At 38.5% G+C, this 22830-nt stretch overlaps 1 protein-coding gene across 9 annotated transcripts in view; it reads right to left on the bottom strand.

Moving 5' to 3' along the window:
• Positions 1-22830, bottom strand: part of LOC131252556 (cytochrome P450 72A397-like) — an 85748-nt gene that overhangs the window by 58627 nt on the left and 4291 nt on the right. For 8 of the 9 annotated variants that reach the window (XR_009174532.1, XR_009174534.1, XR_009174530.1 and 5 more), the window contains 2 exons: positions 21710-21777; positions 19712-19766 (listed from right to left, as the gene is read on the bottom strand). Coding sequence is in view for 1 of the 9 variants with exons in the window: in XM_058253155.1 (XP_058109138.1) it covers positions 21745-21777 (33 nt within the window). In the remaining 8 variants the exon portion in view is untranslated. Of the gene's footprint in view, positions 1-19711; positions 19767-20822; positions 21778-22830 lie in introns of those variants that run through there. The other variant, XM_058253155.1, reaches the window with a different exon arrangement.

The following is a 22830-nucleotide window of genomic DNA, read 5'->3' as shown; positions in this document are numbered from 1 at the left end:
CCCCGAGCAGGAAAGGGGAGTTCGGAGGCGGAGTGAAAGAGAATCCTCTGCTCGACTTCGTTTCCTAATTTGGCTAGCCCATCTGCCACTCCATTAGCCTCTCAAGTTGCTTGTCGGATGAAGCTGCCCAGGCCCTGCTGTCAGATGCTGCTTGTGCTGAATGTTGACCCAACGCTGCTGGAATTTCTGCAGGTTGTTGAGGCTAAGGTGGTGTCCACCATGAGCTCCAGGCTGTCATCCAGCGCTTTTTTTTTTTTTTTTTTTTTCAGCTTTGCTTTCTGTGGATGTCTGTATAGCTACTTCTGCTCGAATATCTCCGGGCAGCTGCAGTATGTGCGTTGTGCTGCATCTTTGGTGCTTCATTGAATATGGTCAGTGTGTTGTTGTGGCAGGCTTGCTTCTGATTTAAATAATTAAAAAACAAAAGACTCTGAATACTAGCAAGTGCAATACAAACTACCTCTCTCCTCGTGTAAATATAGATTGAAAGGCGTTTGAAAGGAGGAATTCGTTTTATCTATTTGAAGAAAAATCGACGGAGGTTTTCAGGGAGGATTAGTAGAGCATGGCATCAGAAAGCACGGGTTTGTTGGGAGCACAAGCGAATAGAGCCCCGTCCATCATGAGAAATCACACGTCCCAATATGGAGTATGGGTGGCATCTAAGCGTTTCACCAGCTGAGCCCCACTTATTAGCTCTCGTGACTCAAAATAGAGCCATCTCACCCCTCAGGTGAGCCAAAACGTGAAAGACAAATGACCAGCCCAATCAATTTCAGAAATTAACCGGCCTGATTGATAGGCCAAAACATCCAAACTTCTTGCCTACATGATGGAGAGTTCATGTCTCATACCCTCTCGCTATATTGGCACATGTGCTTGCTTGTAGATGGGCAGGGCTTCACACGAATGTAGGCAAAACTATTTAGAGATTCAATCTTTAAAATGGAGCAGTTCCACAGTCAGTGGGATCTCCTAAGTAAATTCTCTCTCCTCAAGGCAAGGTCTCCAATTTTGTCTGGCTCTAGAGCCAGAGGTTGAGCATTCAGTTAAAGACGATGATTGCTGGTTCACCCAAGAAAAGGCTGTTGCTCGCATAATTGCAAAGCCAAAAGCAATGGACAGCTGCTTGTTTTGCACAATGGAGAACCTGAGAGTGAGTGAAATGGCCTAATTTTTAGAATAGAAAAATCTCAAAAAGTGCGACCATATAATAAAATTTCACTTCTCCTACATAAAATTCTCAATGTCGTGACCATCAGTATTGCATTTGAAGTTGGATGGACCATTAAAAGAAAATGTCGATAGTTCACATTCAACTAACAAATCAATGTCTTTGAATCATCCTTTAGCATGGCCAATCTACAAATCCATGAATGGCAGGTGACAATCATCTGACCATCACTTCTAGTGGCCCTATGGATCAACAAAAATTATCTAGCCTCACTCGCAACTCTGTTTTTTCTTTTCTTTTCTAAGGTTTCCTGAAAAACGTCCATACATGTTGCAATAGGATGCAACCCTACTTTAGCAGTTGGAACAGGTTTTAAATAGCTGAGTATTTGCTGCTGTATCAGGCTCTTTCCTATCAAATCAGGCCATATGTTCATGAGCAATACCAATATGTGGGTTAGATTTTTTAAAATTCATTCAGGAACCACTTTAATATTAGAGGAATGTCTGAGGGCTTTAATTCCTCGCTCTTTACCACCACGGCGTACACCTCGCCGGTTTCTATGGATTCCGCTACAAAATCTCGAATGCTGATTAAGAGTGAGCTCTCCTCTACTTTAGAAGCTTCAGGATAGTTCTCTGATGCCATAGGGGTAAGAATCGTCTTTTGACAATCCATGATAAAGACATACATTGACTCGTCTTCAGTGGGTTGTATCACGGTCGGATTGCTATGATTTTATTTATTTATTTATTTATTTTTATTAAGAAAAGATGAAATTTTCCCACCTAAATTTTATAGCCAGAATAAATATTTACAGCCTTGAATTTCGGGTGGGCTCTACAAAATAAAGCAGGCCTCACCTATCATACAACAAAACACAAACCAAAGGGGAGGGCCAAACTGAGATGAGCTCCAGCTGAATAATTAGGAGAATAATGTGGTTAAGCCACATACAACACTTACTATAAAAGTAAAATTACTATTTATAGTAAGTTACGAATTTTAGGGAGTTTTAGTTATAGTTTGCTTCTGATTTCTCTCCCATTACTTGGTATCCCTATTTAAAGGGTTATGAACTCGTTTATTTGATTCATTCATCAATTTCAAATTTTATAGAATTTATTTTCTATTTTGCTCGCTTTCATTCTCGTGGATCCGAGAAGCCTCTGTGAGGAGTCCAGAGAAATTCCATGGATTTGGAGTAGTTATCCTTGAGGAAGACGGTGATCGACCTCATCAAGTTCATCCCTGCATTAATAAACCGAGCATGCCACCCTTCACATTCCTAACCCTACACCCAACCTTGCAAACAGCCCTATAAGGTTGGTGTTTATAAAAGAAAGAAATAGGGAAGTTTATAAAAGACTACCTGCCTATTATTCAATTTACGTTCCTGTAGCTTTTAAAAAAGTATTACAATACAGTACTATTGTGAATTTAGGTAATCATCATTAGAGTTTCTGCCGTGAGATTTCATATTTCTTAACCCAAATTGGTGTGAGCAGTGTGAGCAAGGCATTTGCAGTTCAGGGCAGTCTTATCCCCACTGTGATGTTTATGTGAATCCACCCTTACCACTATGGACCACACTAGTGTTAAGCCCAAGGCTCAAAAATCAGTCCAATCTATTATTCAAATGGACCACACGATTGGAAATAGCGTATAGGGCAGTCCTCACCTTTTAAACTGTTTTTTCTTGGTGTGGCACCACTTGAATGAGGGATGGGCCTTATGTTTGGGCCCTGTGAGTAAATTTTACTGTTTCATCTAATAGTTGGAGTGAATTTTATATTATTATCACTGTGAGCCTTGTAAAAATCAAGAGTGAACATTTCTCTTAACTATTTTCTTTGGTGTGGCCCACCGAATCACAGGCCAGCCTGATTTTTGGCCCTGATCATAAATTGGGATTACCCTTATAATGGAAGGGATTTCATGTATACATTATGGCAGTTACAATAGGTTCAAGCTGTGAAGGAGCACATGGTGATTTTTGAATGACATCCAATCTATCCATTAGATGGACTCCTCCATACCAGCCTCTTTCCCCCAATTCCGGCCTTAATTTTGTGGGCTTGGGCTGGGAATGATTGTCAATTGGGAAGGCCTGGGATTGAATTTTGTATCTGGTTTTTTTTTTTTTTTTTTCAAATTTCTTTTAAAAGGGGAATTTTTTCCATTTTAAAAATGGTTAGAATATTTCAAAGGGCAGCACACTGGCAATCCCTCACTGACTAAAAATATGTATAGATAAAGCGTCTGAGGTGGAGCCTAGCCATAAGCAAACAACCTCATGCACCACCAGCAATCATAACATGCCGAGGGATAACAAGATTCTTCGTAAAACATTCCTTTCACAAGCCATGTAATTGAGGGTTGACAAGATTCTTCGTAAAACATTACTTTTACAAGCTATGTAAGTCAGTTGGTTCTCATCCTTGGACCATGGGTGTTTCTTTCTAAATCCTGGGCAATCAGAGCTGGGGCCACTAAATGTATGATTCAAAATATAATAGGATGGCTTTTCCAATAAGTGCTAAAAAAAAGTTTTTTTTTAAAAAAAAAAAGAAGAAGAAAGAAAGAAAGAAAGGATTATATATTTCTGGTTTGCTGCTTTTGACTTGGAGGCTTGCTGCTTTTTTCTTTTTCTTTCTGGTTTTTTTTTTTTTTTTCCTTAATTTTATATTTGGATTCAATGGACCATACACTGCCCTTAATTTCCCATCTCTTTCTAACAAACGCCTTTCTTTTGTTTCTTTTTCTCTCTTTAAATAAAGAAGACGGATTTTAAAACTTAGATGCCAAAAGCAGGGCCCTTTGTGAGACGGCAACAAGCAAAATCGAATGAGAGAAGAGAGCGTGGAATGACCAAAGAAGACCAGATATTTGTGTGGTCCCTTCATCCAGCTTTTCGTGACCTTATAATCAGGGATCCACCCAATCGTAGGGCCCACTGTGATGTATGTGTCTTAGGTGCATGTACATCCCTTGAAGTAGATCCAAATCTCAAGCAGACCACACCATGGAAACATACATTTTAGTGGGCTCCCAGAAGCCCGTCCTTGGATTGCCTGAACTTTCTGGAGTAATGACTCGGTGGGTGGATCCCTGACAGTGGGGTCCACTGTGATGCATGTGCCCTATATCTATGCTGTTAATCCATTTTGACAGCTTATTTTAGTGGGAGAGTGCTAAAAATGAAGCATTTCTAAATGTTAAGTGGAACTCATGACAGTAGGAAATTAACACCGATGGTTGACCATTTAAAACTTCATCCAGCTATTTGTGACCTTACCACCACGTTGGATGGCAAATAAACATTCCAGTGGACCTCAAGAAGCTTTTAATGGTGAATATTGTTTCACCATTGTTTCTTGTGGTGTGGTCCACCTGAAATTTGGATCTACTTTTTTTTTTAATCATGACCTAAAACGATCTGTCAAAACAGTTGGATGGCATGGATGTAACGTACATACATCATGGTGGGCCCCCACCAAAAGTTTTCGATTAAGCTAATTATTTTTGGACCCTCATAAATGTTTATTTTATTTTATCGTCGGTACGGTGGTGGCACTCAATCATTACTATTTCTTGTGGTGTGGTCTGCTGAAATTTGGATTTGTTTCATTGCCAGATCATCTGGGGTAAAATGAGTTGTCAAAAACATACATAATGGTAGGTTCAACATAAGCAGCATCCTAGGATTGCCTGACCTTTCTAGTGTGCTGATGTGATAAAGTTCCATGGCCATGGGCACTACCATGCTATACTATATATATATATATATATATATATATAGAAAAGGTACTACTGCATGGTACCTTTCCATGAGATCAACTGCTGGCAACACACTAGCAGTAGGATGTTGAAAATTCCAAACCAAACGGTGAGATTTTATAGGATGAGGGGAGAAACAAAACTGGTTTCAATGAAACCAGTTATTAAAGTACGACTCCGCATATTTCATGCTAAAGGACTCCCCGTATTTCCTGCAAAAGCCTTTAGCATGAAGTACTGTTATGCAAACCTAGGTGGGCCTACCGTGGGCTTTTTGAGAAATCCACTCTGTCCATCCTGTTTTCCATATCATTTAAGGGGTTGAACCTAAAATTGAACCAAATCCTCATATCACAGGAAACAGTGGGAATAATGATTTCAACCATTGAAATCTTGCTAGGCCCCACAGTGATGTTTATTTGTCATCTAATGTATTCATAAGTTACATACAGACATGGATGAAGAGAAAAAATAAATATAAGCTTGATCCGAAACTTCCGTGGCCCCCAAGAATTTTTCAACAATAGACATTCAATTCAACCGTTTCATGTGGTGTGATCCATTTGAACATTATATATGATTAATTTCTGAGTTCAGGCCCAAAAATTATATGGTAAAATGGATGGACGGAGCGGATCAAATACATAAATCATCGTGGACCTCACAGAGTTTACCCAATACACTAAGCGTAGTGACTTACTGCATAATCTGCTTCTATCAAACAGGGGTGTGGATTTCAAAGGACCAGTACCAATCTTTTGAAAGATCAATGACAACGCTTACATTGTTAATATTCCGAATGATGGAAAAATCTCACATACTTTCAACGTTACCAACTTGAATGAGTATCATAAACCGAAGCTCGACGAGAACTTGAGGTTGAGTTCTTTTTAAGTGGAGGAGATAGATGTAGAGCAGGTCGTAGATACTTTCGTATCAAAGATGGGCAAGAGAAGGCCCGATCAAAGGTGGAAACAATTCAGACCGTCAAAACCTTAAATCTCGCAAACAAGGATGAGCTTTTTGACATATTATATATGATTTTGGGGTTGAAAAATATTAAATCTTATTTCAACTGCTATTTTTAAATAAAAATTATACCATCTACAATTGAATTCAGAGATTGTGAAATGGGTTGTAGCAATTCCACGTCCACGATAAATCAAAATCATGATGTTGCACAATAACCCTACACTGTTGAAGGCAACCCTGAACGCTTCAATACACATGACAAATGAATGAACGAAAACTTCATATACAATCCTCCCTCACTCTCTATAACACCAACAATGATTTAAAAAAATACAAAATGAAAGTAAAGAAAGCAGGGCCCTGACAAGAAGACAGGCCATATGGCCTGATATCCACTTCCAAAGTTGCACAAAGATCAACCCACAGAGCCCACCTAATACATCAATATGGACTACGGGGATCGTCAAGCAACCCAATCAAATTGGGGCCTAAAACAAGCGACACATTTGTAATAAAACTCAAAATAATTTTTATACAAGATTATCATGTTTTAAAATTTATTTTATTTTGAAAATTTTCAATACCCAACACTTACGGTTGTCGAGCATTCTCTGCTCCTTATGCGGTTCTAAGGACGCTACAAATGCTACTTGGGTAAAATCCAGCTCCTTATTGGCCAATCTGGGAGTACTTTTTCAGCATCCTCTATCCATGGTAGGGCTCACATAAAAATGCTTTGGGTCATTGAAAATTGGTGTTAGCTATTGCTGAGTCTGGGAGTAGAAAAATCAAGATTTTGAAAATGACCAGCCCGACCATTCAAAATTCTAACCTGAACCTTTCTCAGGCCAATCCAAGGTTTAAAGTATCGTCTAAATTGGTATACTGCTTATATGTGACAGCATTGTTGAATGATATGACCTTATTTAGCCGAGACAGCCTGATACAGCAACGAATACGCACCTATTTAAAAACTGATCTTGCTAAACCTATCTTGCTGCTAAAGTAGGGATGCATCCCTTTGTGTGGCCCAAGGCCTAAACAGGATTGAAGTGGAAAGTGACTCAAAAGCAATCGCGGACCTTCTTTCAAAGTCCATCAACAGCCCTTGGAACATTTTCTATTGGATAAAGAGGATAGAAAACATCTGGGGAAACATACCAGTTGCCTTCATCCACACCTTCAGGGAGGCGAACAGAGTTGCCGATGATTTGGCTCGTATGGGCAGCGAGGAGCAATGGGACGGGGACTACTTCCTAGCTGCCGACTTCCCCCATTTGAGCCGTGGAGAGTCCCTCCTCTACGGAACGGGGCTTTTTTTTCTTTTTTTTTTTCAAAACAAGATGAATTTCATTCCATGAACGGATATACATCCGTATATACATTCGGGCTGCCCCTAGAGAAAAAGACCTGGGGGAAGCCTATCATAAGAAGTGCAAAGGAAGAAAGGGGAAAGGGGAAAACAGGAAATAACGGGCAAACAGGCCCGAAGCTATACCGAGTGCTTGATCACTCCCAACCCGACTTTGTCCAAGAAGAGAAGCCCTCTAATCTGAGCGGGGAGTTGGGAAGGAAGGGAAAAAAATGAGGAGGATTGGAGAGCACTCCCTTGGCAGGACATCCAATCAGCTGGGACATTTCCTTCTCTCCAAGTGTGGACAAATCTAAAATTGCCATGACATTTAGCTATCTCAATGCTGGTGATCCAATATTTCCTTTTCAAAGCTGGAACGGAAGCTCTATTAAGCCAATCGACCACGAGCTTTGAATCAGATTCAACCAAAATGTTGGAGTAACCATTGTTGAGGCAGTGGTAGAGACCATCATGAATGGCTCTAAGCTCAGCGTTGACTTTGGACCTCATCCTATAGGCTGACGAAAATGGGAAAAGGAGATCACTGTTATCATTCCTGTAGATTCCACCACCTCTCGATAAACCTGGGTTTGGGCATACTGAACCATCGACATTTATTTTGCCCCGGCCTCTGTCTGGCCTAGCCCATTTAACTATGATGACCTTCTCCCTGGTACGAGTAGGGGCTTTTAAACCCAGCTCACTGAGAGACAAAAGAAGGGAGTTGGGGAGATAAGAATGGGAGAACAAATCTTTGGCCATTAGGGAGAGGTTCCACTTCACGCGGGTGATCGTTGCTGATGCAAAAATGGGGCTACCGTCGAATCTGGCCCTGTTCCTGGACACCCAGATTTCCCAGCAGATCAGACTTGGAAGTATGCAAACCAATGCTGCTTGATTGCAGGAGAGCTGGGTCGAGGCCCACCATTGAGTGATTCTACCTTGGATGGAAGGTCCTCTCGAGCTGGATAAACCGAGGATGGCCCTGAAGTAATCCCAGTCCTCGGCCGCTAGCAGGCTATTGAGAAACAGATGGGACGCTCTGATGGTTGTTGGGAGAGGCCTTCATCACAGCAGACACATCTAGAGGGGAGAGGGATCCTGCGGGATTTAACTGAGCTATCAACAAGGGTGGCATTCTTTCTAAGCCTCCATATAAAGAGGGAGATCTTAGGCGAAAGAATCCGAGGCCATTCCCATCTGGCCCACAATCTGCGCAGGTCTCAGCTTTTTTTTTTTTTTTTCCCCCTGTAAATTTTGAGAAATTTTTCCGAAAATAAGGAAAATTGTAAAAAGACTAAATCTATTATTAAAAAAAATAAACATGTGTTCAATGGAGAATCAGACCATTACCTGAGAAGAATGTTGATTGTTAGCTTCACCACCTAAAAGTCAAGCAAATATGCCCTAACCAAACACAAACCAAGCATGATTTTGGTGGATTAGATACACTATATTGAAATATATTAAATAAGGATATAAAATAAGGAGGAAAAAAAGTGGAAAGCAGTGGACTGATGGCTTACCCCTTCTTCCTATTCCCCCCACCCCCCAAATGGTCTATTTTGCTTGGATTAATCAACCCCCACTAATATCTTATGTTTTGATCCCCAAAATAGGCCTGGATGTGGTAACAAATTGAGTTTCTCCACTTCCCTTATAGTTCGAGTGAGGAAAGAAGTGGGAAATGAAAAAGGCTTTTTCTTTTGTAATGGACTAGTTCACCCTGCATCACATAACAGGCCAGCCGGATGTGGCCATATAATAACCAATTTTCAAAACCATGTGCATGCATCTCTAGATCACCTATGTGAAAAGCACTATGAGATGGGAATTGTAGATGTATGGAGATAAAAAACCACATAAACACCCCCAAGCAAGCTTTTCTACGTATGTCTCATTGTTGAGTTGTGGCAAATTCAATTGCCATCTTTAAAAAGGATGACATGCTTGCCACAGAAGAGGCAAACGTGAAGTGTTGCCCCTCAAAAAGTTTGCCTTGCACAAGAAACAAACTATGCCCAAAAGTGATTCTAGTGCAGTACATGATGCAAACAACACGTTCCAACAAAGAACCTTGAACCAAGGTACTGCTTCAGAACCTCATTCCTGCTTTTGTTCCGGAACTTATCTTGCACCCATCTTCAACTGCTGTGATTAATGATTCTACCAAATCAATCTATTTTCTACTCATATGCAACTTTCGTTCTAAACTAAATATTTCTAGTTATACATACACAATCCATAAAAACCTTATCACTATATTAAATATGGATGCATGCTTTACATTTAACTCTATAGTACACAACTAGAGGGCTGTCGAAAATTGTCTTCACAGCTTCTTTACACCACCAGTTTTAATTCCTCTGTAAATGAATTTTCTGAAACTTTTTGTGGTAGAAGTGCTGCTATACATGGTATGCACGTGCATCTCCAATCCTTTGCAAGTAGTTTTGTTTGATTCTACAGTGTTTTTTTTTATAAAAAAAAATAAATAAATAAAGTGCGTTACAGTTTGCAACTCAACTTTTACAACAAAAAACCTGCCAGAACTCTTGGTGTTAGGGGAAATGTGGGCGATCTGATTCCCAGGCCAAAAAGATGCTGCTGCCAAAGTATTAGATAAGAATGACACCTCAGTTGTGATTGGGGAAGGGAAGGGAAGGGAAGGTTGGGAAATGCTAACATGATTAATGGGTTCTTCCCAAGTACCATACTGACTGCACTTTGGAAGCCCTGCCAACCACAACTTGGTGGTGCGCCCAAATATTCCTAATCATCGATGTTTTTCAGCATTCCTTATTAAGTAGATGAGATGCTGTAACATTACCAATCATAATCATTTTTCTCACGGTCGGGGTTTAGGAAGTCATCAGAAGCAGTTTTATGTGGTGTTGATGACACTATCTTGAATACGAGGAGAACCGCCTGGTTTCGACCCTGTTATCCAGAAACATTTGCAAGTTAGAAGAAACAAAGAAGATGGACAAGATCTACTACTTTGTGGATAAGTCTAGTTTTACAAGATTGATAACACTAATTAACAATAGGTGATTTTGATACACATTTCCAAATGCAGCCATACATGCCAAACTGGCACATGTTTGGGACATCCAAGCCGTGCATCAGCTGGCCCCCACCTCGTAGATGACCCAACCTAAAAAGCAGGCCAGTCCACCCATCAGGGCTACACTTGTATGCTTAATGTAAACAAGATAGAAACTTACTACCGAACATCTATTCTTGTGTCCTACACCATATCTGATGAGTAGACTGGCCCAATGTCGGGAGTAGGTCATCTATTCTTGTGTCCTACACCATATCTGATGAGCTGCCAAACTCTCATTTTCTACAACGAAACTCCGTCAGACTTCATCGCGACCGTTCGATTGATCCGGACGCCAGAGAGAGAGAGAATGGAGGCGAAAATAGGTGAAAATGGAAGGGCATTTCAGAGCGAGCGGAAAAGGAGGGCAATCACGAGATCAGGAGCTCCTTTGCTTTGATTTATTGTCGCAACAGCACATCCTTCCCCCCCCCCCCCCAACGCTACGATTCCTGGATTATATTGAAGGGAAAGTAGCGTTAAATGCCCCCAGTTCCATAGATAGCTACTGTAATGCCACTGTAGATTTTTTATTGGGAAGACGCTTGCGCATCTGGCGTAGGTACCTACCGGGGTCACTTTCGGGTTAACGTGCTGAAAGTCTACCACGTCCATCAATTACATCACCCCATTTTTTTTCTTGATTAGAAAAATCGGGATGATTCAACAGTAAACACAAGTGTTTCAACGGTAAACACACGTGTCTAATGGAATTTAGCAAAATCTTGGTAAGGAAAAAATATTGGATTAAGAAAAATCTTTTTTTGGACCATGTAATTGTCATCAACAATTCAAATTCACAATGATTGTTGATCACTTTTATAGATAAACACGTACATCAATGTGAGGCCCACATGTATAGTAGATTTTAAAATTTATAAAAATCTTAAATAAGACCAAATGCAATTCCATTCCACTAAATCCCAACCTTTACCATCCTTCCCCAAAAGTCCAATGGAATTTAGACAAGCTCATTTAGATACCATCACATTAATTAGGTTTATGATCAAATTATAAATACCTTTTCTAAAAAAAGATTAAAGTTACTTAATCACTTCAATTTTAGAAGTAAAAAAATCAAGATAAGCTTTTCTTAAATAACTTATAATCTAAATGCCACTTAAATTCACATGGAATAACTCACCTTTGTTTTGAAATCTTCATCGTGATTACACCATAGGCCTGTCCTACTTGTCTTTAGTCTTCAAATACCTAAATTCCAAATCAAGGGGATTTAAAGTCAAGGATAATTTTAAATTATTTAGCTATATTTAGCAACTTCTATATGGAATTACTAATAATTCAAAAATACTAATGCATTGAAATTATGTAGCATATTTATTGGAGTTTGAATGTAATTACTAAATTAATATTAATATTCTTAATTAGGAGACATATGTAATGTTTGATATAGTGATTATAATAAACTAATTAAAATATATACATTAACAAAAAATAATGAAATTTTATATTTCGAATTTACCACAGCATGAGATCACAATTGAACCACTGATTTTTTTTTTTTAATCGTTGATTTATAGGGCTAGTTTATGGACTGCTCAAATCATTCCATTGATGTAATTTTAGTTATACAGTCAATGATGGATTAATAGCTTAGTGACAACTATATATGTTACACGTTCTACTGTCTCTTTCAAAAATAAACAAAAAAGAAAAATAATTAACAATCTCACTAAAAAGAGAAATCTCAAAATCAGTACGAGAGAATATTTACAATTCCCTTAATTCCAATTGCATCCCATCCATGCTTCCAAATGACTTTTGGATTCTAAAACCCTTTAATGCCATCAAATCCTCCCAATCTAAGCTGCCAAACGAGACTTGATTCGCTCCACACGCCTGCCTCGGTGATGCAGACACGTGCCAATTTTGGACGTTGTTAGAACACGTGGCAATATCAACGTTTATGATTTTCAAATGGGTGGGGACAATGTTTTAAAAAGCAGCCTGTTTTACTCACGTGGACCACAATGTCCCTTGTATACTTAAACTACTAGATTAAAGAATTTTCTAGCCATCCATTATTCCAGAAATGAAGCAAATTCATTTCTCAGGTGGACCATACTAGCGGTGATTGATCATTAATGTGCCAAAAACATCGGGATCAAGCCAATATATGTTTTTTCCCTTCGCTCATGCTTACGTGATCTTATCAGCAGGTTGGATGGAAAATAAATCTCCTGGAAACTTTACTATAACCTCTAAGAAGTTTTTAATAATAAAGTGTTCAATCACCACTGTTTCTTATAATATGGTCCACCTAAAATTTGAGTGTTTTTTAATTTTTTAAGCTCATTTGAAATGATCTTGGAAAAAGGGATGGAAGACATGAATATAAGATCATGGGTGTTCCAAAGCAGTAACGGTGGCACCATGATCGTTATGATATGGATGTAATAGCCATTATGTCCTGACTGTTACAATTCTTTAAAATAATAATAATTATAAAATTAAAAAAATAAAAAAATAAAAAATAAAAAAATAAAAAAAACACTGTTAAAAAATCGTTATGGCACTGTTATGAGGCCGTCATGGCCATTTCGACCTTTTGAACCCGTAACGCATAATGGTTATCACCGTTGCGGTTACGTTGGCGGTTGGGTAACTGATTTTAAATGCCCTTACATATTTCAAGTTGGGCCCAACAATAATGACAGCACCTTCTAGGGTGAGGTCGGGGCCTGAAACGCAATTTTAAAATTTTATATAACCAAGGTACCCTTCGGATGGCACTTCAAGCCAGGATTGGATGGTTAGGATCATTTACTGGGATCATAGCTCAGTGTCATTGCGACATATCATGAGTACATGTTTTTTTAATTTAATTTTTCCACAAATGTGCCCCACCTGTACCGCTTAAGAAATTTGAGGGTGATTTTGAAAAACGCTTCAGTGGGCTAATAAGTGCATGGGGACCTTTCAATGCACTATTTGCAGTTGGGAAATGTGTACAGTCCACATCATCAAACAATTTGGACCATTCATTTAATTGACAGGTGGTTCTAACCATCCAACTAATAGCATGAAGAAACGATTAAATGGCTTTTTTTTTGGCTAAGAGATAGGAAGGATCATCAAAGCCAATCATACTTTGGAGGGGCATTTATTGGAGAATGAATGCGGATCACTTGAAGGGTTTCTCCTGAAATGAATGCAGAAAGGGCGAAGTTAAGAACGACTAGAATCATCTAGTTTGTGTGATTTCTCACTGAGGCCTAGGATGAGTATGCTGGACCCATGGACGGTCCACATCAATGATCTTGTATATCCAAATGCAAATGCAGCTATAGGTTTGATGGTTGGCCCACCTTTGTGTTTAGGGCCGGGTGGAATTTTTGAGTGAAATGACATAATTGACCTCAGCTTCCTTTAGCCATTAACAAAAAAAAAAAAAAAAAGTCACTTTAAACCATTAAAGCATAGCTTATTAATGATACGGTGGCTAAGTGTATGGGACCTATTTATGCCCATATTTTAGTCTGGGCTCGTTGGCATCCAAACTACCTACATGGACCGTCCATTAGGTCCAGTGCACTCTCCCTGTAGACTGCCTTGAAAAATTGATACTGATCAGATGATTGAAATCGTCCAATAAGTGACATACAAAATAGATGTAGAATTTTGTTCCTGGAAGATAGAATCAGTCATGGATGTGTCGAACCATCTGATTGCTGTGGTTTTTTAGTTAATAGCAGAAGAAGTGGGACCAGATCTAATGGACGGTTCTGATAGGTGATTTGAATATCCAGAGTCCAAAATCAACTACGTACATTGTGCACAGTAAGGTTTTGGTATATCAAGGTCGCTGGATCATTACTCAACATAGATCACGTGTTGTCACATCACCAGTGGTAGTAAAATGCCGAAAACTTCAATTTACTGCATGGTGGGATGGATGAGTCAATTAAATCTCACCTCATCACCACACCACCACCAATGGGTGGCTTAGCAACCTAATCGCATCCATAAGTTATGCCCGCCAAGATCCACCTTTTCATCCATTTTGTGAGCTCATTGGAAGACATTAGGCTAAAATGAGCGGGATGTGGTACTCAAGTAGGTCCAAAATCTGAGTATTGAACGTCCACAGTTGAAATATTTATAGGACCACAGAAGTTTTGAATGGGGATAATATTTGTGTTTTAAATTCATCTTACTAGAATGACGCTATGAACGGTGTGGATGGCATGTAAACATTATTATCCTCCAGGGAGGTTTCAACTGTGTGAATTTCCCTACCAACCTTTTTCTTTAGTGCGGCACACTTGAGTCTTTGATCCTTCTCAATTTTAGCCTTATGTCATAAAGTAAGCTCACAAAACGGATCGATAGGGTGGATTTCTTACAAACATCACTGTGGGCCCTACTTAGGTTTCCGCCTCAAAAACTTCACGCAAAATGTCCTCGGGAAGCTATGGCTAGGGCATTAAAGTAGTGTTGCAGTTTAGGGTTACAGTTTAGATGTACTACAAAGTGTCACGTGGGGCTCCTGCAGGAAGGGAAGAGGAAACCGGTGAAGAGATTTTGCCAAGAGGGAGAAAATGGAGAAGAGTGGGTAATGTACAAAGATAAAGAGGGTCATTCCAGTTTTTTCATTTTTTGATTTGCTGGAGTTCTAAATCCATCTTTTGTTTGAAGTAACGTCTTAACATTAGCTAACATTAGGCATTGCAATAAATGTGCGGGTGGATCTTACATAGGCATCATGATAGGCTCCACATATCTATTGTTGGATACGGTAGAGAAAAACAAGATAACACATAAATCCAAAGAGGATCTTAGCAAGTAAGGTGGGATAAGTAAGGTGGGATAAAATCCAAGCTGTAACTAATATCTAAGCCTTTGGGTCCCTACTCATGACTTAGTGGTAACAAGGGTTTTAATGCTAAGGTCATGGGTTCGAGCACATCCTGTAGTGTGCATAGGTGTTAGGGTGTGTGTCCAAAAGATTTTTTTTTAAACAAAAAAAAAAAAAAAAAAAAAAAAAAACAAACAGAAGAAGAAGAAGAAGAAGAAGAAGAAGAAAAAAACTAATATTTAAGTCCTTACTGTCTAAGCAAGTATATTTCAACCTTATGCAATTATCAATAGTTAATTTATATTAAAAATCTTATTTAGTTTCATAAAATCTCAAAGGTTATCACTCTTTTAAAGCTAATTATATAAACAAACTTGTACATACATCATTATACATGGTAGGAAAAAAAAAAAACACTTAATTAATTATATGACACAATTATAGTATCGATAGGCATATGGATGGTTGAAATGACAAATATCCACTGGTGTTGTTGTAAGACTCTTATAAGGTGGGGTATACATCATTATTAATTTAGATCTGACAGTTGGATTATTCAAATTGAGCGATTCAGCAGACCCTATTATAGTTATGATCATTGTAAATAGTTTAGGATAGGATGCTTGAACTGTGGTTCTTATACACTATTATCAAGTCGGATATGGAAACATATGGTGTAGAGACCTTAAAAGAGAAAAGTGTGATGAGTAAACTTAATTTTTTACCCATATTTCTTATAAATAGATGTCTTGGTCCCCTCACCAATAAGAGAAAATCCAAATCTTATTGAGAGATTCTACTAAAGGTGCGAGGTGCGGAAGATCAAGATTTCCGTCAGCGACATTTAAGCATCAGAAATGTCTTTCCAATCAGATACGCTTTAAGATTATTGTTTTGAATCTTTATTATCGATGCATAAATGATTTGTCAATTTCACAATACAGATCTAACACCTATATCAACAAACAAGTGCATTACAAATTGAGAAATAGGCTATAAATGGGCTTAGCTTGCATCAAAATTTTAAATGACACGGCTTGACCAATTCAAAATCTAGGCCCAATCCAACCCAAGCCCGACCTCTTGAGAACTCTAGAGAAGAGGATGGTTCAACCATTATGACTTTGTACCTACCACTCATTTCCAGTGGGTTTAGTAATTTAAGTAGTTTAGTTTGTGTGAGTGAGGGATCAATATACAACTACTCAGTACGTGAGTATCAAATACCACACAAATTTAGTAAAGTTGGGAAAACCATGGGACCCACCTTGACTCATGTATTGTGCATCCAAGCCTTCCATATGTTTCTCTCGCTTGTTTTAGGGCATGAGGCCCAAATGAAGCATATCAAATCTCAAGTGGATCAAACCATACGGAATAGTGGCAATTGAACGCCTACTATTAAAAACTTCCTAAGATCCACTCTAATATATTATTTACCACTTTCTAAGACCCACTGTAATATTTATTTGTCATTGAATCTATTGATAAGGTCACATGCATATGATGAGAGGAAAACATAGATCAAATTGTGGGCATACAAAACTTTTGTGACCCACGAGAAGTTTTTAACTGTGGATGTTCAATCACCACTGTTTCGCATGGTGTGGTCTACTTGAGATCTGAATTGGCTACATTTTTTGGCCCATCCCTAAAATGGACTATCAAAACAGATGGATGACATGGATATAGAACACATTATCAAGGTGAGCCACTGTCACAGACTCACCAGAATCCGCGATCTCACATGCTGGCCAACGCAGTACTAAAATGAAGTCCTCAAGATGACAAGCAGGGACATTTTGGTAGTTTCGTGAAAGATGAGACTGTCTTGTGTAGCTTTAGTCCCTGGTCGTGGTATTAAAAGATCTAGAGTAATCTGCCTGCCAAGCACGAGGACGGGCCGAAGTCATAACTCTCCTTTGCCAAACACTTGAGTCGTAAATACCCAATTAAAAAAAATAACTCTATTGCCATCCGTCCGATTCTTGAAAATCTCCTTGCACTGAATCTGGTGGCTGCAACCGGATATTGCAAGTCTTTTTCATGTCCTTGTGAAGTACGTGATGTTTGAATTTGATTTGGTGGCACTTAAAGCTTATTACGAAACTTTCCTTGTTTCACTGTACAATTACAGTTTATAACCTACAACTTGAAAAACTACCGAATTAGCCCTCGCTTACGGATTAAGCGTGTCATAATACTCCACACTCAATGCACACGTGCCACCTGGAAGCAGATTGTGTAGTAACTCACTACACGTAGGGCCGGTTTGGCCAGCCGGATTGAATGGGATTAGGAGGGATGGAATGGTAAAATCCCAGGATATGCCAAATGTGCCAAACAGACCTGTGAACTTGTCCCAGGATACAGCAAACCCATGGATCATAAACCAATCCACTGGCATCACCATCATTACCTTAAAATTGATCCCATCCCTCCTAATCCCATTCAATTGGGCCCGGGGCATGTTTGGATGGACGGATTGGAAGGGATAGAGTGGTAAAATCCCAGGAAAGGCCAAATGTGCCAAACAAACCCGGTGAACTTGTCCCGGGATATAGCAAACCCATGGATCTTAAACAAATCCTCTGGCATCACCATCATTATCTTAAAATCAATCCCATCCCTCGTAATCCCATTCTATCCAGCCGGCCAAACAGGCCCTTAGGGGGTGTTTGGAGGGACGAATCACATGGGATTGGATGGTAAAATTCTGGGATATGCCAAACAGACCTGGTGAACTTGTCTCGGGATATAGCAAACCCATCTGATCTTAAACCAATCCACTGACATCACCATCATTACCTTAAAATTGATCCCATCCCTCCTAATCCCATTCAATTGGGCCTGGGGCATGTTTGAACGAATGGATTGGAAGGGATTGGAAGGTAAAATTCTAGGATATACCAAACGTGCCAAACAAACTGGGTGAACTTGTCCCAGGATATAGCAATCCCATGGATCTAAAACCAATCCACTGACACCACCATCATTACCTTAAAATTCATTCCATCCCTGGTAATCCCATTCAATCCGGCCGGCCAAACAGGCGTACTGAGTAAACTCTTTGAGGCCCACCATGATTTATATACTTTATCCTTTCCATCCATCCATTTTAACAAATAATTTTAGGGCTTAAATCCAAAAATGATGCATATCCAATGTTCAAATGGACCACATCACAGGAAACAGTTGAATAGAACGTCTACCGTTGAAAAATTCTTGACAGCCACAGAAGTTTTGGATCAAGCTTATATTTTTGTTCTCCTTCATCCATGTGTGTATGATCTCATGAACAAGTTGGATAATAAATAAACATCACCGTCGGGCTTAGAAAGGTTTCAATGGTGGAAATCATTATCCCCACTGTTTCTAGTGGTGTGATCCACTTGATCTTTGGATATTCTTCAATTTTGGGTTCAACCCTTAAATTAGATGGAAGAACAGATGGACGGCATGGATAGACCACATACATTCAAGGTGGGCCCAACTAAGTTTACTCACTACGATGAGATTCGTACTGAGTAACTCATTACGCAATCTGATTTCGTGCCAGCCTGATTTTGGTACAGTGCACACATAAAATACAATAAACATGATGAACAGCCGGGATTACCTGTAAGTGTGAGATCTTAGGGTCTCTGTTTATCCAGACAATCCAATTAGTGGGTCCCTGATGTGGATGGGCCATAATCCAAAAGGTGCACTCATATTTATGATAATAATCATGTGACGCCTGTAAATTATGGATGATTGCTTTTGTTTGCAAGATAAGTCGAGGTTAATGGATTGATCAAAACTGATTTGGCAATTTCCATTTATATTAACGGTGTGGATGGCATTTTGCATCTAGGCCCACCATTAGTTGCGGTATTGGTCACTCATCAGTTATCTAACATTTGTTCTCTGGATTGAATGGGTCCCACCAAGCTGTTTTGTAGAAAGCATACAGATATGATTGTAGGGTCCGATAATTTAGCATTACTACCGTGCAATTCCCGTCGCAAATTCAGGACCCCCTCATGATTGCTTTATTAATTAATTTATTTTTATTTTAAGCTGTCTTGGAAATGTGAAAAGTTTCAAGAAAATCATGGACGCGGATTACATACTGGCATATATATATATATGTGTGTGTGTGTGTGTGTGTGTGTGTTTATTCAAGCCATCCATCTATTTGTTCATATTATTGTAGAGCATGAACTCAAAAATTAGGGATATCAAAATCTCTAGTGGACCACACTACAAGAAAATAGTGGAGATTGAATGCCCTCCATTAAAAACTCCCCAACACTTATTGTAATGTTTATTTGTCATTCAATCTATTTATTAGGCCAAACACTTGATGAAGAAAAAAGAAACAAATATCAGCTTAATTCAAAACTTTTGTCACCCCAAAGAAGTTATTAATGAGAAGTGTTCAATCACCACTATTTCTTTGGTGTGGTCCATATAAGATTTGAATATGCCTCAATTTTGAGCTCTTGTTATAAAATAGTATACATCATGGCGGAGTTATGTAGCACTGTCGGTAGCCACCTCACTATCAGTCGGTAATCTGCGTCAAAGAACCATGTCCTTGAGGAGCACTCCAATAAGCAGATGAATAGGTAAGGTTATGTGCTATAGTTAAATATGAGGCCATGATGTTGTGAGAATGAATTTGTGATGTAGAGTGGGTTGCAACACTTTCATGGCTAAGATGGACTGGAGATGGCCTGATCGGAGGTGGAAGTAATCAAGACTGTCAAAATACTAAAGGTGGTGTATTTCGCAAACCAAAATAAGTTATTCGATATACCATATATGATTTTGGGGTAGGAGAAGCTACTTTAGCCAACCAACCCACTATGCTGGGTCACCTACACCGAATTTCCGAGATTCCATCATATCGATGGTCAAAAATCCATTTTAATTTTGTTTTTACTATTTATAGTAAGTTTTAGTTCACTCATAAGTCTTAATCCTTTGAGCTTTAGTAGTTGTGTCTAACATGAAAAGGGCTTAGAAAAACTAGAAGAATAACTTGGTTAGGCCAAATTGGACACTTACTATTTTTGGCTGAAAACGATAAAGTCTAGTAGAAATCACGACCATATATAAATGGTAAGTTTACTATTTATAGTAAGTCATGTTTTTTTAGGGAGTTTGAGTTGGAGTTTGATTTTGAAACTTCTTCCTTGGCTAGATGACGTGGGACTACTTCTTCCTAGAGCTATATATGAATCGAGTTAACTCGGTTAACTTGCTCGCCTTGACTTGGAAAAGCTCAATTCAACTCGGCTTGAAATTGACTTCAAACCAAGTCGAGCTAAGTTTTTAGCTTGAAAAAATTTTGAGCCTAGTCCGAGTTAGACTGAGCTTGACTCGACTCTACTCAAAACTTGACTCGGTTTTAATCGATTCGATTCGAATCGAGTTCACTTAATATAAATATTTTGTAAATATTTATATATTTAAATAAAAAATATATATTATATTATATTATATATTAAAAACCTTAAAATCTAAACTTGAACTCAACTTGTAGGCTCAATCTTGAAATTGGCTCGAAAGATCGAGCTCAAGCTTTAGCTTGAACTGAGATCGAGTTGGCCCAAGCGGTTGACCGAGCCGAGCTGGCCAGTTAATCTCGAGGACTAAGCCAAACTGAGTTCAAGCTGAGGTAGATTGTTGGTTGAGCTGGGCCAAGCTTGACTGAATTCAGCTTATGTACAAAGGTGAAATAAAAACTGTTTTTCTCAACCATTGCTTTTGTAGTCCAGTTATTATCGGTGATTTTTTATTTTTTATTTTTATTTTTTATTTTGTATTCTTTTAAATTTCAATAAAGAGACATGCTAACCACTTGGAAAGAATAAAATATCCCTCCTATGAATTTATTTATTTTTCGAACTCACACACCGACACACCACAATGGGTACTTGGACCATGACCTCAGTGTTAAAACTCTTGTGAGTCTGCCACCAAGCCATGACTAGGGACCCATTCTTTCCATGATTGAGTTTAGTGCATTCTAGCTATTAAAAGAAACATGTGCTAGAGTGATATGCATACAAATGTTGACTTCTTGATAAGTAGGGTGGTTTTGGCTTAAAGCATCTTAAGACAGTTTTCATCCGTGAATTGCATTTATTCCACACAACATGCTCCATTCAACTAAGCCTAGCAAGGGGCTGCACCTGGCTCAACAAATCAAACTTTTGAATTGGCTGGCCCAATACTCTCATATGACCATTTCAAAATCCAGGCCTTGCCCTGGCCCATTGCTAGGCCTACCTTCAACTAGCATGAAAGAATACCATTTAGTCTATTGTGATTCCACTTTTGTTTCAATTATGACTAGTACATCAAATAATGTCGATACTGGGTCTTATTGATGTAGAACTCAAAGAAATGCAATAAAGAGAAAGAAAGAAAATGTATGTTATTATAATTTAGATCAAGAGAATATAAGCTGAATGAGAATGAGAAAAGGAGGTAGTTTGGGGAATCACCTACCGAAGGGAGTGGGGAATCATTCACCCAATAAGGAGTCACGCACCCAAAGGGTATAGAGAATCACTCACCTAACAAGAGAGGAATTAATCAATTCACAAATACAAATCTTTTAGAAAAATAACTCAAAAATTGAATGCCTTTCCATTACAAAATAGATCCTTTCATAGATCAATTACAATTACCCCTCATAAATACATTAATAACAATCTTGTATTTTTAATGTATTACTACATATTTTCAAAACAAAGGAGCAACTCCAAAATAATGCCAAATACATTCCTAATACATACTTCAATTTCAAACTCTTCCCTTTTTCTATGCATGCAACATAGTCCCATGCATCATGAATGCACTTGGGCTTAAATAATGGGCTGAATACCAAGGTTGGGCTTGATTGATGGATTAGGCTTTCCCCTTGAATTTTGGACATTGTTAGACCACTTGATTTTCTGCACAAACTTTGTATTGAAGCAAGTTGTTGTTTTTTTTTTTTTTTACATATCCATGTGCCTTTTCTTGCTTCCTTACCGGTAGTATTCCATTATACAATTTAAATAGGCATGGCCTATAGTTCCCATGGACTTTTCATGGGCTAGTTGCTAGGGGGTTTGGCTCATTATTCTTATCATTCTAATATCCTTAATTGATTTAGGTTGTTGATACATCTTTTTAATAGCCTATGGTTTTCATAACAATATGAACTTTTGAAACCAATTGTAATTGCTCCAAATCCTTTAAACTTATCTCATCTTTCCCCTGTTCTATATTTTTATGGCAGTCCTTCAATGATAGCGGTAACTTCGCGATTATAAAACTAACTTGAAAAAAATCATGGATGATAGCTCTTTCTATTACTAGATTAGTTGCAATTAATTGCATCTCATGTACTCAATCTGATATCGATTTATCATTTGGCATCTTAAAATTGAAATACTAACTTAATATGTTTTGTTGTTAGCATCTTTGAGTCTTTATTTCTTCACAAGCACATCCAAAATCTCAAATTCTTTACAGATGAACAATGGTTCTATTATAAATTCCAATACTCTTGTTGGCATTGTATTGGACATTTTAAAAAGAACAATGATTCACATTCATCAGGGAAAATATATCTTAATCCA

Source organism: Magnolia sinica, chromosome 8 (genome assembly GCF_029962835.1).
Source record: "Magnolia sinica isolate HGM2019 chromosome 8, MsV1, whole genome shotgun sequence".
Classification (NCBI taxonomy): Eukaryota; Viridiplantae; Streptophyta; class Magnoliopsida; order Magnoliales; family Magnoliaceae; genus Magnolia; species Magnolia sinica.
Note: the sequence above shows the minus strand (reverse complement) of the source record. Positions and strands in the feature narration are given on the sequence as shown.